The following is a 13,462-nucleotide window of genomic DNA, read 5'->3' as shown; positions in this document are numbered from 1 at the left end:
TGGATTTAATATTGATTAGGGTCCTGACTCTTAAAGTCAGATGGAAAAGTTGCTCCAGCAATTTCACTTGGATATATCCCAAAGAATCGAAACCAGGGTCTGGCAGAGATATTTGTATACCTACGTTCATACCAGTATTACTTATAATAGCTAAAAGGTGGAAGCAACCCCCAAATCCATCAACAGACTAATGGATAAATAAAACTTATTTATGGTATAATAATAAAAAAAGTTGTATATAAATACAGTAGGATTAGATAAAAAGGAAGGAAATTCTGATACATGCTACTACATGGATGAACTTTGAGAACATTATGCTAAGTGAAATCAGCAAAAAGTAAAGGGTGTTTGACTCCACTTATGAGCTAAATAGTGTGATCAGATTTATAGAGATAGGACTTCCCTGGTGGAGCAGTTGTTAAGAATTTGCCTGCCAGTGCAGGGGACATGGGTTCGATCATTGGTCTGAGAAGATTCTTCATGTTGCAGGGAAGCTAAGCCCATGCACCACGTCCACTGAGGCTTCACACCTAAGCCTGTTCTCCACAACAAGAGAAACCGCCCAATGAGAAGCCCATGCATTGTAACTAGGAAGTAGCTCCTGCTCTCTGAAACTTGAGAAAGACGGTGAGCAGCAACAAAGACCCGGCACGGCCAAAAAAATTTTTTTTTAAAATTTATAGAGACAGAGGTAGAAGTTTGGTGGTTGGCAGGGGTGGCAGACAGAGGGGAATGATGAGTTGTTTTGCTGAATGGGTACAAAGTTTTATAAGATGAAAAGCGTTCTTGAGACTGTTTGCAGAATCATGTGAACTGTACACTTTAAAACACTTAAGATGGTGAATTTTATGCTATGTGTAATTTATTCCAATTGTTAAAAGTTAATTTAAAATGAATTACAATTTCAAAATGAGTTAGTTATTTCTGGAAAAAATGGCTAATTTGCAAATGATTTTTTTGGTAAATAGATGCAAATGAATTCTGATAGAAAAAGTAACCTCAATGTTTACAGTTTTACAGCCTTGTAGGACTTTTTTTTTTTTTTTTTTCTTATTCAACTTTACAGTCTTATTCCAGCATTCTGTGTTCTAATGACCGGTGACTAGTTATCATTTTCTTATATTTTCCTTTGAACCAGCTTTATCAACCTGCTGGTCCTCTCAATAATTGGTTAAATACATCTTCGACATATGCTCACTATTTTGTATGAGAGTTCTTTATGTTCGAAAGTAAATTTTAATGACTATATTATTCTAATAGTATATTCAGTTAGTTGCCACTTGTTGGGCCTGTAGGAACCTGAGATAAACACATTGAAGTTAAATCTTTGTACATATACTTAAACATTTTCCTAGAATGTTTTTCGGAAAGTAGGGTTGCTGGGTCCAAGGATATGCATATTTTAAAATCTAATTTTGTGTGTGTGTTAGTCAGTCAGTTGTGTCTGACTCTGCAACCCCGTGGACTGTAGTCTTCCAGGTTCCTCCGTCCATGGAATTCTCCAGGCAAGAATACTGAAGAGGGTTGTCATTCCCTTCCCCAGGGGAATCTTCCCCACCCAGGGATCAAACCCAGGTCTCCTGTATTGCAACTGGATACTTTAGCAAAATCTAATTTTAAATTTTATCAAATGACTGGGATTCCCTAGTGGTCCAGTGATTAGGACTCTGTGCTTCCACTGCAGGGGGCATAGGTTTGATCCCTGGTGGAGAAACTAAGATCTCTAAGCCCCTTGGCCTGGCCAAAAAAATAAATGTTTACAGGGACTAAGTTACTAAACTTTCAAGCTAGTCAGGTAAAACTATAGGGTTTAAAACAAACAAGTTTCCATCTCCTATCTCACTCCTTCCCATTCTCACATTCCACAACTCAAACAACCAATTCCAATTCTTTTAGCTGTTTCTTGTGGTATTTATCTTGATATATCTAAATAGTAGACTTCCCTGGTGGCTTAGACGGTAAAGCGTCTGTCTACTGAAAGGTTGTTGTTGAATCACACGAATACACCGGGATTCTTGGCCCCCGGATTAGAAGAATCCCGGACGAGCCCCCAAGATGAAAGGTTGTTGTTGAATCACGCAAATATACCGGGATTCTTGGCCCCCGGAGGAGAAGAATTCAATCCGGGGCCAGAGACGAGGCTTGATCGCTCAGAGCTTTTGTGTAATAAAGTTTTATTAAAGTATAAAGGAGATAGAGAAAGCTTCTGACATAGGCATCAGAAGGGGGTAGAAAGAGTACCTGCTTGCTAGTGTTGACAATGAAGTTATATACTCTCTAATGAATCCAAAGAATGTCTGGAGGTTGTAAAGACCTCATCAGACCTACTCCCATAATTTACATTTTAAGATAACAGAATTAGCCAGAAGGTTTAATCCAAAGACTGTCCTTAATCCAGAGACTGTCCTCAGGCAGGATACATTATTGTTATATAATCCTAAGGAATGTGGAGAAAGAAAAAAAGTTTGTCCTTTCTTCCTCCTTGAGAATTCCAGACCCCTCTCTCCTTGGGGACCCCTAGATTTCCTATCAACCTGCCTAGGAAATGACTCTCTCACTACGATGCAGGAGACCTGGGTTCGATCCCTGGGTCAGGAAGATCCCCTGGAGAAAGAAATGGCAACCCACTCCAGTACTCTTGCCTGGAAAATCCCATGGATGGAAGAGCCTGGTAGGCTACAGTCTGTGGGGTCCCAAAGAGTTGGACACGACTGAGCAACTTCACCTTATACCTTATCTAAATAGTAACTTATATGCAGAGTACATCATGAGAAATGCTGGGCTGGATGAATCACAAGCTGGAATCAAGATTCTAGGAGGGAAAGATCAGTAACCTCAGATATGCAGATGACACCACCCTTATGGCAGAAAGTGAAGAAGAACTAAAGAGCCTCTTGATGAAAGTGAAAGAGGAGAGTAAAAAACTTGACTTAAAACTCAGCATTCAGAAAACTAAGATCATGGCATCTGGTCTCATCACTTCACGGCATCCCATCACTTCATGGCAAATAGGTGAGGAAAAAGTGGAAACAATGACAGACTTCATTTCTTGGGCTCCAAAATCACTGTGGACAGTGACTGCAGCCATGAAATTAAAAGACGCTTGCTCCTTGGAAGAAAAGCTATGACAAACCTAGACAGCATATTCAAAAAAGAAACATTATTTTGGAGACAAAGGTCCACCTAGTCAAAGCTATGGTTTTTTCAGTAGTCATGTATGGATGGGAGTGTGCGTGTGTGCTAAGCTGCTTCAGTCGTGTCTGACTCTTTTCGACCCTTTGGACTGTAGGCTCCTCTGTCCATGGGATTCTCCAGACAAGAGTACTGGAGTGGGTTGCCATTTCCTTGTCCTGGGGGTCTTCCCCACCCAAGGATCAAACCCGAGTCTCTCAGGTCTCCTGAACTGGCAGGTGGGTTGTTTACCACTAGCACCACCTGGGAAGAGAGCTGGACTATAAAGAAGGCTGAGCATCGAAGAATTGATGGTTTTGAACTGTGGTGTTGGAGAAGACTCTTGAGAGTCCCTTGGACTTCAAGGAGATCAAACCAATTAATCCTAAAAGAAATCAAACCAGAATATTCATTGGAAGGACTTGATGCTGAAGCTGAGGCTTCAATAACTTTGGCCATCTGATGTGAAGAGCCAACTCATTGGAAAGGACAGCAGGAGGAGAAGGGGACGACAGAGGATGAGATGGCTGGATGGCATCGCCGACTCAATGGACATGAGTTTGAGCAAACTCTGGGAGTTGGGGATAGACAGGGAAGCCTGGCGTGCTGCAGTCCATAGGGTCGCAAAGAGTCGGACAGGACTGAGCAACTGAAAAACAACAAGACATCTCAATAGTATGCTTATTCTGTTATTTCAGAATTTCTCAGTTTTGACATTATAAATGATAGTAGGGGTTGGACTGCTTGCCACTCAAAAGCCATTAAAGAGGCCAGGTTGGAAAGGAAAGTTTTGGATGCTGGCAAGAGGGGAATGTGGGGGGGTTGATGCCAGCCTGAGTGGGATGGCTACATGTAGAAATAGCACAGTCATCTCTGACGGTCATCTTGAAATTGATCATCGGTGATGTGACCAGTTTCATCTTGATTGTTTTAAGTACAATTAGTCTTCAGTTCTATGGTTGTTTTGTTCCCATTTCCTTGAGGCCAATTCTCAGAACTGTGGCAGCTTATGTCATGGTTATAATCTGGTCATTATGTAGTTAACTTCTTCCACCTAGTGGGAGTTTCAGAATCTTTAAGACAGCTCACAGGATATGGCCTCAGAGTATTATCTATAGCCTTTGGGAAGGAACTAAAGGTACTTACTTCATGGCAAATAGATGGGGAAACAGTGTGAGACTTTATTTTTTGGGCTCCAAAATCACTGCAGATGGTGACTGCAGCCATGAAATTAAAAGACGCTTACTCCTTGGAAGGAAAGTTATGACCAACCGAGATAGCATATTCAAAAGCAGAGACATTACTTTGCCAACAAAGGTCTGTCTAGTCAAGGCTATGGTTTTTCCTGTGGTCATGTATGGATGTGAGAGTTGGACTGTGAAGAAGGCTGAACACCGAAGACTTGATGCTTTTCAACTGTGGTGTTGGAGAAGACTCTTGAGAGTCCGTTGGACTGCAAGGAGATCCAACCAGTCCATTCTGAAGGAGATCAGCCCTGGGATTTCTTTGGAAGGAATGATGCTGAAGCTGAAACTCCAGTACTTTGGCCACCTCATGCGAAGAGCTGACTCACTGGAAAAGACTCTGATGCTGGGACGGATTGGGGGCAGGAGAAGAAGGGGACGACAGAGGATGAGATGGCTGATGGCATCACTGACTCGATGGACGTGAGTCTGGGTGAACTCCGGGAGTTTGTGATGGACAGGGAGGCCTGGTGTGCTGCGATTCATGGGGTCACAAAGAGTTGGATACGACTGAGCGACTGAACTGAACTGAAAGGTACTTGACTCTGCTTAATGACTACACTATTGTTATTTGGTCTCTTTTGACCATTTTCTTTTGTTTCTGCATTTACTCACTTCTCTGATTAAACTTGTTCTTTGGCTAAAGATTTTCCACAGATAAAAGGCAGGTAGAGGACAGGGAGGGCAAGTACCATAGGGTCTTACTCGGTTTCAACATTATATACTATCATTTTATGATGGATGATGGGAATTTAGCTTTCCACCCCCATTCTGACTCTTCTATAACCTCTCTCACCCCCTCTCTCCTCCATAAACTTTCTCCTTTCTCCATTCTCTCAATATAATTCTATCCCTTTGGTTAAAATAATTTTCATTGTTCATGTTATTTTGGACATGTGTCGCTCATGGCTGAACCATGTGCTGTACTATGATTTTCTTTCTGGCAAAGCTTTAGTTTCCCTGAACTTAATTTTCCTGAAGTTGATTTTTTTCTATGTACTTAGTAAAAAAAAAAAATCAACTTCTTTAACATACAATCAACATAAAATAAAATATACCTATTTTACATGTATAATTCAATGAGTTTTGACTCATGCATACACACTCCAGTCAAGATATAAACCATTTCCATCACTGCCAGCAAATTCTTTACGGCTCTTTTGAAGTCAAACCCCACCCTCATCCCAGGCAACCACTGATTAGATTCTATCACTAGAGGTCAGTTGGACTAGTTCTTGAACATCATGTAAGTGGAATCATTTTTTGAAAATTATACTTTGAAGACACAAACTTATAAGAAAAGCAATGATAACTCTGTGTCTTGATGGAAATAAGCTTGAAGAACACAAGGCCTATTTCATTGTTAAGTCAGTGAAGTATTCCTGGAAGAATTAAAAGAATACACGATCTCCACCAAACAGCATATTAAAAAAGCAGAGACATTACTTTACCAATAAAGGTCCATATAGTCAAAGCTATGGTTTTTCCAGTAGTCATGTATGGATGTGAGAGTTGGACCATAAAGACAGTTGAGTGGTGAAGAACTGATGCTTTTAAACTGTGGTTTTGGAGAAGACTCGTGAGAGTCTCTTGGACTGCAAGGAGATCCAACCAGTCCATCCTAAAGAAAATCAGTCCTGAATATTCATTGGAAGGACTGATGCCAAAGCTCCAACTTTGGCCACCTGACACGAAGAACTGACTCATTGGGAAAGATCTTGATGCTGGGAAAGATTGAAGGCAGGAAGAGAAGGGGACGACAGAGGATGGGATGGTTGGATGGCACCACCGAGCCAATGGACATGAGTTTGAGCAAGCTCCTGGAGTTGGTGATGGACAGGGAGGCCTGCAGTCCATGGGGTCACAGAGTCACACACGACTGAGAGACTGAACTAACAATCTGGGCCGACATTAGAATTAACCTGGAGTGGAAAGCTGTCCTGTGCAATGGGGATGGGGAGCATAGGAGTGTGAGGAGGTGCAAGTGCTAAAGTGCAAATGTGGGCGGGGCGGGGCGGGGGGGGGGGGGGGGGGGCGGTCCACATAGAAGGAAGACTATGAGCAAAGTCCAGTAAGAAATGACAATTCCATTTGGACTCACTGTGGATTTCCTAACTTTTGTCCATTTTATTACCATGAAATTCATTTGCTCTCCAAGATTTTGCCAGTCCATCCAAGCAGGACAATTATGACTAGTAAATAAGTTGATCTACCAGCTACATTTCAGTGTCTTCCCCTCACTAGACTGTAAACTCTTTGAAAGCAAGAACTTCATAATTAAACTCTTGTCGCGTAGTAAGCATATTAATACTAGTTGAACTAATGAATGAGTAAATGAACGAATGAATTTATAAATACATGCAAGTCTCTGGAGGAAATGGTTGCCCTCGGATGTACGGTCTGGCCCAGAAGCCCTAGAACGAGAACCGTCCCGGGACAGATCCCCAAAAGCTAAGGAGACGCTCTAGGAAAGCTTCGCGCAATTTGCCGTGGTGCCGCTCTAGCCTCTAGGACGGCACTCTATGGCAGCGGGGAGGGCGGGGCCGGGGGCGTCCGGGGCCTTATTGTCCGGGCGCGGCGGGAGCGCGCGCAGCGCGTGCGTACGGGGCGGCGGTTGGCAGCGCGCGGACTGTGTGAAGTGAGGCGAGGCGGCTTCGGACCCACGGACCGACAGACCGGGCGGCCCCTACGGCCGTCAGCGGCCAGGCGGCCCGACATGTTGTCTGGGAAGAAGGCGGCGGCGGCGGCGGCGGCGGCAGCGGCGGCGGCTGCGGCTGCCGGGTCGGAGGCCGGTGCGGGGGTAGCGGGTGGCGCGGAGAACGGCTCTGAGGTGGCCGCACCGCCCGCGGGCCTGTCCGGCCCTGGCGAGGCGGGGCCGGGGGCGGCTGGGGAGCGCACTCCCCGCAAGAAGGAGCCCCCGCGGGCCTCGCCCCCCGGCGGCCTGGCCGAGCCGCCGGGGTCCGCCGGGCCTCAAGCCGGGCCTACCGCCGTCCCTGGGTCTGCGACCCCCATGGAAACGGGAATCGCAGAGACGCCGGAGGGGCGACGGACCAGCCGGCGCAAGCGGGCGAAGGTGAGGCCCGACCCCCCACCCTCGACACAGAATCCCGGTGCCTAGCTCCCCTGAGTTTGTCCAGCCCGCGTTACCCCGCCCCCACCTCCGCGAGCCCGGGTCTTGGGCCTTGAGCCCCACGCCCACCCCGACCTCCGGTCGCCGACCTCCACCCACCTCCCGGCTGGCTGACTGGGTGGGGTGAGCGAAGGGAAGGTGTTTGCCTGTGGTGAACGCGTCTTTGTGCAGGGACCCGGCCGTCCCAGGAAAAGGGGCATCTCGGAGGGGAGTCTTTTCACTCATATACTTTTCGTCTACCTTTTCGTTTTCTTGACTGGGGGGGAAAAATGGCTCCCTGACGTGGTGTTGTGGTTGGCCTTGTCGGGGACATTCATCCCTGTTTGTCCACAGATGTGTCTGGAAGCTGCTCGGCGATATTTATGTGTTTGAGCTGGGAGCACGTTGAGGCTGTAGGATGATGGTAAAGAAATTGTCTTAGCCGGAGAGATCGGGAGGGTGGGGGAAGGAACTTTTTTTTTTTTTGAGCACTTTGCTTGGTGCTAGCGAGTTTTCCCCTTTTCATTCTATCAGTGATCTTTTGATGTGGATTTTTACAGATGAGGAAGCTGATTAATATCAATTAGTCAAGGCACTGTTACAAGGACAGTATATACAGATAATAGTTGCCTCACAATTCTGGATGCCAGATGCTGTGTTCAAAGCGTGACCAGCATTTTTATGTTTGTTAAAATAATAGTAACTGGCAGGTGTTGCTAGCCTCATTTCAGGAATGAGTAAGCTGAAACTCCCAGTTTAAGCAACTTGTCCAGAGTCAGAAAGCTAAGTAAGTGGTGGAACTGGAATATAAACCCTACACTTAGAACAGGGTAGGGTATCATCAACCTCTGAAACAAAGGACCACATGGGACACCAGTGAGCAGGGCACTGGGGCAGTGCGAGAGCGCAGACTTCAGGCGTGGGCCTTTTCTGGGATTTCACGGTACAGTTGAAAAAACTGGAAATATATAGTTCTAAGTAACTAAATATGTAAATCGTAGCTTATGCCTATGATATCTATAATTTAAATGGGTGAGCCAGTTCAGTGTGCACGAGGAGCTTCTTGAGTATTGCCTATACTGAGAGCCCTCAGAATAGATTGCCCAGTTTTGAGAGCTCTCTCACCAAGAATACCCTGCCCTAGGGATGTCTTGAGGGGAGAGGAAGTTTTAACCAAAGCACAGGTTGGCAACTTCCAGCTCTGAAAAGAAATAGAGGGCAGAAGCCCAATTGGGTTTTGATTTTACTATTTCAACAGATAATGTGGCCAGAAAACCAGAAGATGAGATTAAAAAAAAATTTATTGAGGGAATTCACAAACAATAAATTCACCATTTTTGAGTCTATTCAGTGATTTTTATCATATTCACAAAGTTGGCAACCAACACAACAGTCAATTTTAGGATGTTTCATCATCCCCTAAAGACACTTGTAACATTAGCAGGCACTCCCCATTCCTCCTTAACCCCAGCCCCTGGCAATAACTAATTTCTGTCACTGTGGATTTGCTGTTTTCTGGACATTTTATGTAAATGGAGGCATATTTGGCCTTTTGTGTCTGGCTTTACCATGTTTTCAGAGTTCATCCGTGTTGTAGTACTTCCATTCAGAACTTAATAGTTCACAGGCCAAATAATATTCCAGTGTACGAGTATAGCACGTTTTGTTTATCCATTCATCATTTTATAGACATTTGGGGTGTTTCCACTTTTTGACTATTAAGAGTATTGCTGCTGTGAACATTTGTGAAGTTTTTTCTGTGAATTTTTTTTTTAATTAGTTTATTTTTGACTCTGCTGGGTCTTCGTTGCCACACATGGGCTTTCTCTAGTTGGCAGTGCCTGGGCTTCTTATTGTGGTGGCTTCTCTCTTGGAGCATGGTCTCTAGGTGTACGGCCTCAGTAGTGTGGTTCCAGGCTTAGTTGCTCCGAGGAATGTGGGATCTTCCTGGACCAGGGATTGAACCTGTGTGCTCTGCATTGGCAGATGGATTCTTAACTTCTGGACCACCAGGGAAGCCCTGTGTGAATGTTTTTGGTTCTCTTGGATTTGATACCTAGGGGTGGAACTTATGGGTTGTATGGGATGCAACTTAGCAAGCATGGGTTGTTAACCTTTTGAGGAGCTGCCAAACAGTTTTCCATAGCAGCCTCATCATTTTACATTCCAGCTATCGATATTTGAGAGTCCTAATTTCTCCAATCCTGTTTACACTTGATATTGTCTTTTTATTTATAGCCATTCTAGTGGGTGTGAAGTGGTATCTCATTGTGGTTTTTTTAATATGTAAGCTAAAGATGTTGACTTGAGTATTTTCCCATATACTTATTGGCCATTTGTATATCTTTTTTGGTGAAAGTTGTCTTTCTATCATTGGCTCTTTTTCTGTTTGTTTCTTTATTTTTGGCTGTGTTGGGTATTCATTGTTGGAAGGGCTCTTCTCTAGTTGCAGCTAGCGGGGGCTACCTGATGCAAAGAACTGACTCATTTGAAAAGACCCTGATGCTGGGAAATATTGAAAGCAGGAGAAGAAGGGAACGACAGAGGATGAGATGGTTGGATGGCATCACCAACTCAATGGACGTGAGTTTGAGTAAACTCCAGGAATTGGTGAGGGACAGGGAGGCCTGTCGTGCAGCCCATGGGGATGCAGAGTCGGACACGACTGAGCAGCTGAACTGAACTGAGCGGGGCTGCTCTCTAGTTGTGGTGCACACGCTTCTCATTGCAGCAGCATCTCTTGTTGCAGAGCATGGGCTCTAGGGCACACAGGCTTCATTAGCTTCGGCACATGGGCTCAGTAATTGTGGCCCCCAGGCTCTAGAGCACAGGTCAGTAGTTGTGGCCCAGGGCTTAGTTGTTCCAGGGCATGTGGAATCTTCCAGGATTAGATTAGGGATTGAACCCGTGCATTCTGTGTTGGCAGGTGGATTTTTTTTTTTTTTTTACTGCTGAGAGCTTCCTGGTGGCTCAGACAATAAAGAATCTGTCTGCAGTGCAGGAGACCCAGGTTTGCTGGATCAGGAAGATCCCCTGGAGAAAGAAAAGACAACCTACTCCAGTTTTGTTGCCTGGAGAGTTCCATGGACAGAGGAGCCTGGACAGGACTGTAGTCCATGGGGTCACTAAGAGTTGGATGTGACTGAGTGACTAACACTTCTTTATCACTGAGCCACCAGGGAATCCCTCCTTGGCTCATCTTTAAATTGTGTTGTATTTTTATTGTTGAGTAGTTCGAGTTCTGTATATATGGTGATTACAAAAGTTTTAATTTTGGTTTCCAATTTATTAACATTTTTTCTTTTGTCCCTTTTGCTTCTAGTGTCCCATCTAAGGAACTGTTGCCTAATTCAGTGTCATAAAGATTTACTCCTGTGTTTTCTTCTAACAGTTTTATACTTTTAACTCTTTTAGGTCAATGATCATTTTGGAATTAATTTTTGTAGATGGCTTTAGGTAGAAGTTCAACTTCATTCTTTTGCCTGTGTATATCTATTTGTCCCAACACAATTTGTTGAAGCTATTCTGTCTCCCTGTGGATGGTTGACACCGTTGTTGATTGACTATAAGTGTGAGTTTATTTTTGGACTCTCACTTCTATCCCATTGTTCTATATTTCTGTTCTTACACCAGCAACAGACTGACCTGATTACTGTAGGTTGACAATATGTTTTGAAATAAGGAAGTATGAGTTCTCCAACTTTATTCTTTTTCAAGATTGTTTTGGCCATTCTTTATCTCTTGCATTTCCATATAAATTTTAGGATCAATATGTCATTTCTGCAAAAAAGGCAGGTGAAATTCTGATTGGCATCACATTGAATCTGTAGATTAATTTGGGTCATGTTATAAGACTTCTGTCTTGTAATTCTCCTGTGTTTGTTTTAATTTTCCTTTGTGATTAGCTCTGAAGCTCCCAAAAGAAAAATGAGTTGTGTGTGTATTTGGAGAGCACCTAGAAAGTAAAGAACTGGGGAAGCTGACCTATGTATTCAGAGCTAGTCTTGGGAGCCAAAGAAAACAGACTTCAAGGGATAGAGTGTCCAAAAAGGGGTAAAATGTAAGCTGAGTCCAGTGTAAATAGGCCTTGCTTCAAGAGTTCTGAGGTTTATCCAGGGGATATATATCTGTATTTTTTGCATGGGAGTTTATTCAGTTTTTCTGGGGAGATTTAAAAATTATATATACATAATATATAATTATATAAATAAGTAAATGTATATATAATTGTGTAATTGAAATTACACAATTGTATTGTATTGGAAGGAATCCAGGCAACTGAAGTTCCCTGATGCTCAGGTTTCATTAGTTTCAGAGTAAATTTACCTCTGAATGTGTGTGCTAACATTATGGCAAACTAAGGTTTGAAATTGTTGGGTTGGACTGAGGCTTTGGGAACAACACACAGCTTAAGGAATGGCGTCCTTGAGCTGAGCCTTGAGAAAGGACAGAATTTTTTATAGTAGTCTGGAAAAGGATGAACTTCTGGAATTAACTCATCCTCCTGTGATTGATTCCCTTTCCTCAGGAAAATAAATCTATCTATAACATTATTAGGTTTATGTATAATGTAAACAAAATGCTTATTTCAGTGTCTGGCACCCAGTGATTAAGTGCTACGAGCTGAGAGAAGGAGGTGAGAAATGCTTGGAATATAATAGGAAGTGGTCTGAAAAGCAGACAGGAAATCCAGAGTGGACAACTGAATGTTGGAAACAGTGGGCAAAAGAATTTAATTGCAAATGAGATTTTTCTAGGAGCAAGATAAGTTAGAGGGATTGTAGTCGGAGTGTTGTATAGAGTTGGGTCTAGGTTGTAGAGATCTGTACTGTGCAGTATGGTAGCCACTGGGCAGTTGTGGCTATTGAGCGCTTAACATGTGGCTAGTAGATTGCTGCTGCTGCTAAGTCGCGTTAGTCGTGTCCAACTCTGTGTGACCCCATAGATGGCAGCCCACTAGGCTCCCCCGTCCCTGGGATTCTCCAGGCAAGAACACTGGAGTGGGTTGCCATTGCCTTCTCTGGCTAGTAGATTGAGGAAACTGAATTTTTAATTTTAATTTAATCCTAAGTAGCCACATGGTGAGGGGCTTCCCTGGTGGCTCAGTGGTAAAGAACCTACCTGCCAATGTAGGAGGTGCAGGTTCGATCCCTGGGTCAGAAAGATCCCCTGGAGAAGAAATGGCAACCTACTCCAGTATTCTTGCCTGGGAAATCCCATGGACAGAGGAGCCTGGTCACTACACTCTATGGGGTCATGAAAGTCAGACACTACTAAGCAACTAAACAGCAATAACAAGTGCTCAGTAGCCACGGTTAGTGCTACCTTATTGGAAGCACAGATGCACAACTTTACCATTATCACAGAAAATTCTACCAGACAATATTGCTAGATTATGAAGGGTAAGTACTATGAAAATTTAGAGAAGGGAAAGATATATTTGTGAGTGTGGAAGACTTAGGGAGTGATTTGCAGAGGAGGTGTTCCTTGGTGAGGGTAGCTTTTAGGGAATTTAGGGATGATTTTGACTAGTATATTAGAAAATGATTAGAGGTAAGTTTGACTAGCTAGAGCCAGAGAGTTCTTACGCTGCTATGACAGTTTGGGCATTCATCTGTTAAACTGTGTGAAATATAACATATTTGGAAAAATTAATCTGGCAGTTGTGTCCTTAGGTGAATTACAAGGAAAAACTGTTAAAACAAAAGATGAGCTTTAAGGTGATTGGGAAGTGAATGAATCACTGTTGCGAGGGTGTGGAGGAGAGAAGAGACTAGAGATGTAAATTTGAGAGTCATGGGTGTACAGGTAAAAACAAGTACCCTTCTGACTCATATCTGCCTCTTGGGGCATCTTTTGTCCTTGAGTATAAGTAGTTGTAGAACCTCTGAGGTTCTGTTGTTGTTCAGTCTCTCAGTCATGTCCAACTCTTTGTGAT

The 13,462-nt window shown here is 43.6% G+C and overlaps 1 protein-coding gene across 4 annotated transcripts in view; it reads left to right on the top strand.

Annotated features, from left to right (window-relative positions):
- Positions 1–7,006: 7,006 nt before the first annotated feature.
- Positions 7,007–13,462, top strand: part of KDM1A (lysine demethylase 1A) — a 66,010-nt gene continuing 59,554 nt past the window's right edge. For all 4 annotated transcript variants that reach the window (XM_027520879.1, XM_027520869.1, XM_027520859.1 and 1 more), the window contains exon 1: positions 7,007–7,488. In XM_027520879.1, the coding sequence (XP_027376680.1) occupies positions 7,132–7,488 (357 nt within the window). In that variant the 5' untranslated portion in view covers positions 7,007–7,131. The remainder of the gene's footprint in view (positions 7,489–13,462) is intronic.

The sequence above is a fragment of the Bos indicus x Bos taurus genome, chromosome 2 (genome assembly GCF_003369695.1).
Source record: "Bos indicus x Bos taurus breed Angus x Brahman F1 hybrid chromosome 2, Bos_hybrid_MaternalHap_v2.0, whole genome shotgun sequence".
NCBI lineage: Eukaryota > Metazoa > Chordata > Mammalia > Artiodactyla > Bovidae > Bos > Bos indicus x Bos taurus.
Note: the sequence above shows the minus strand (reverse complement) of the source record. Positions and strands in the feature narration are given on the sequence as shown.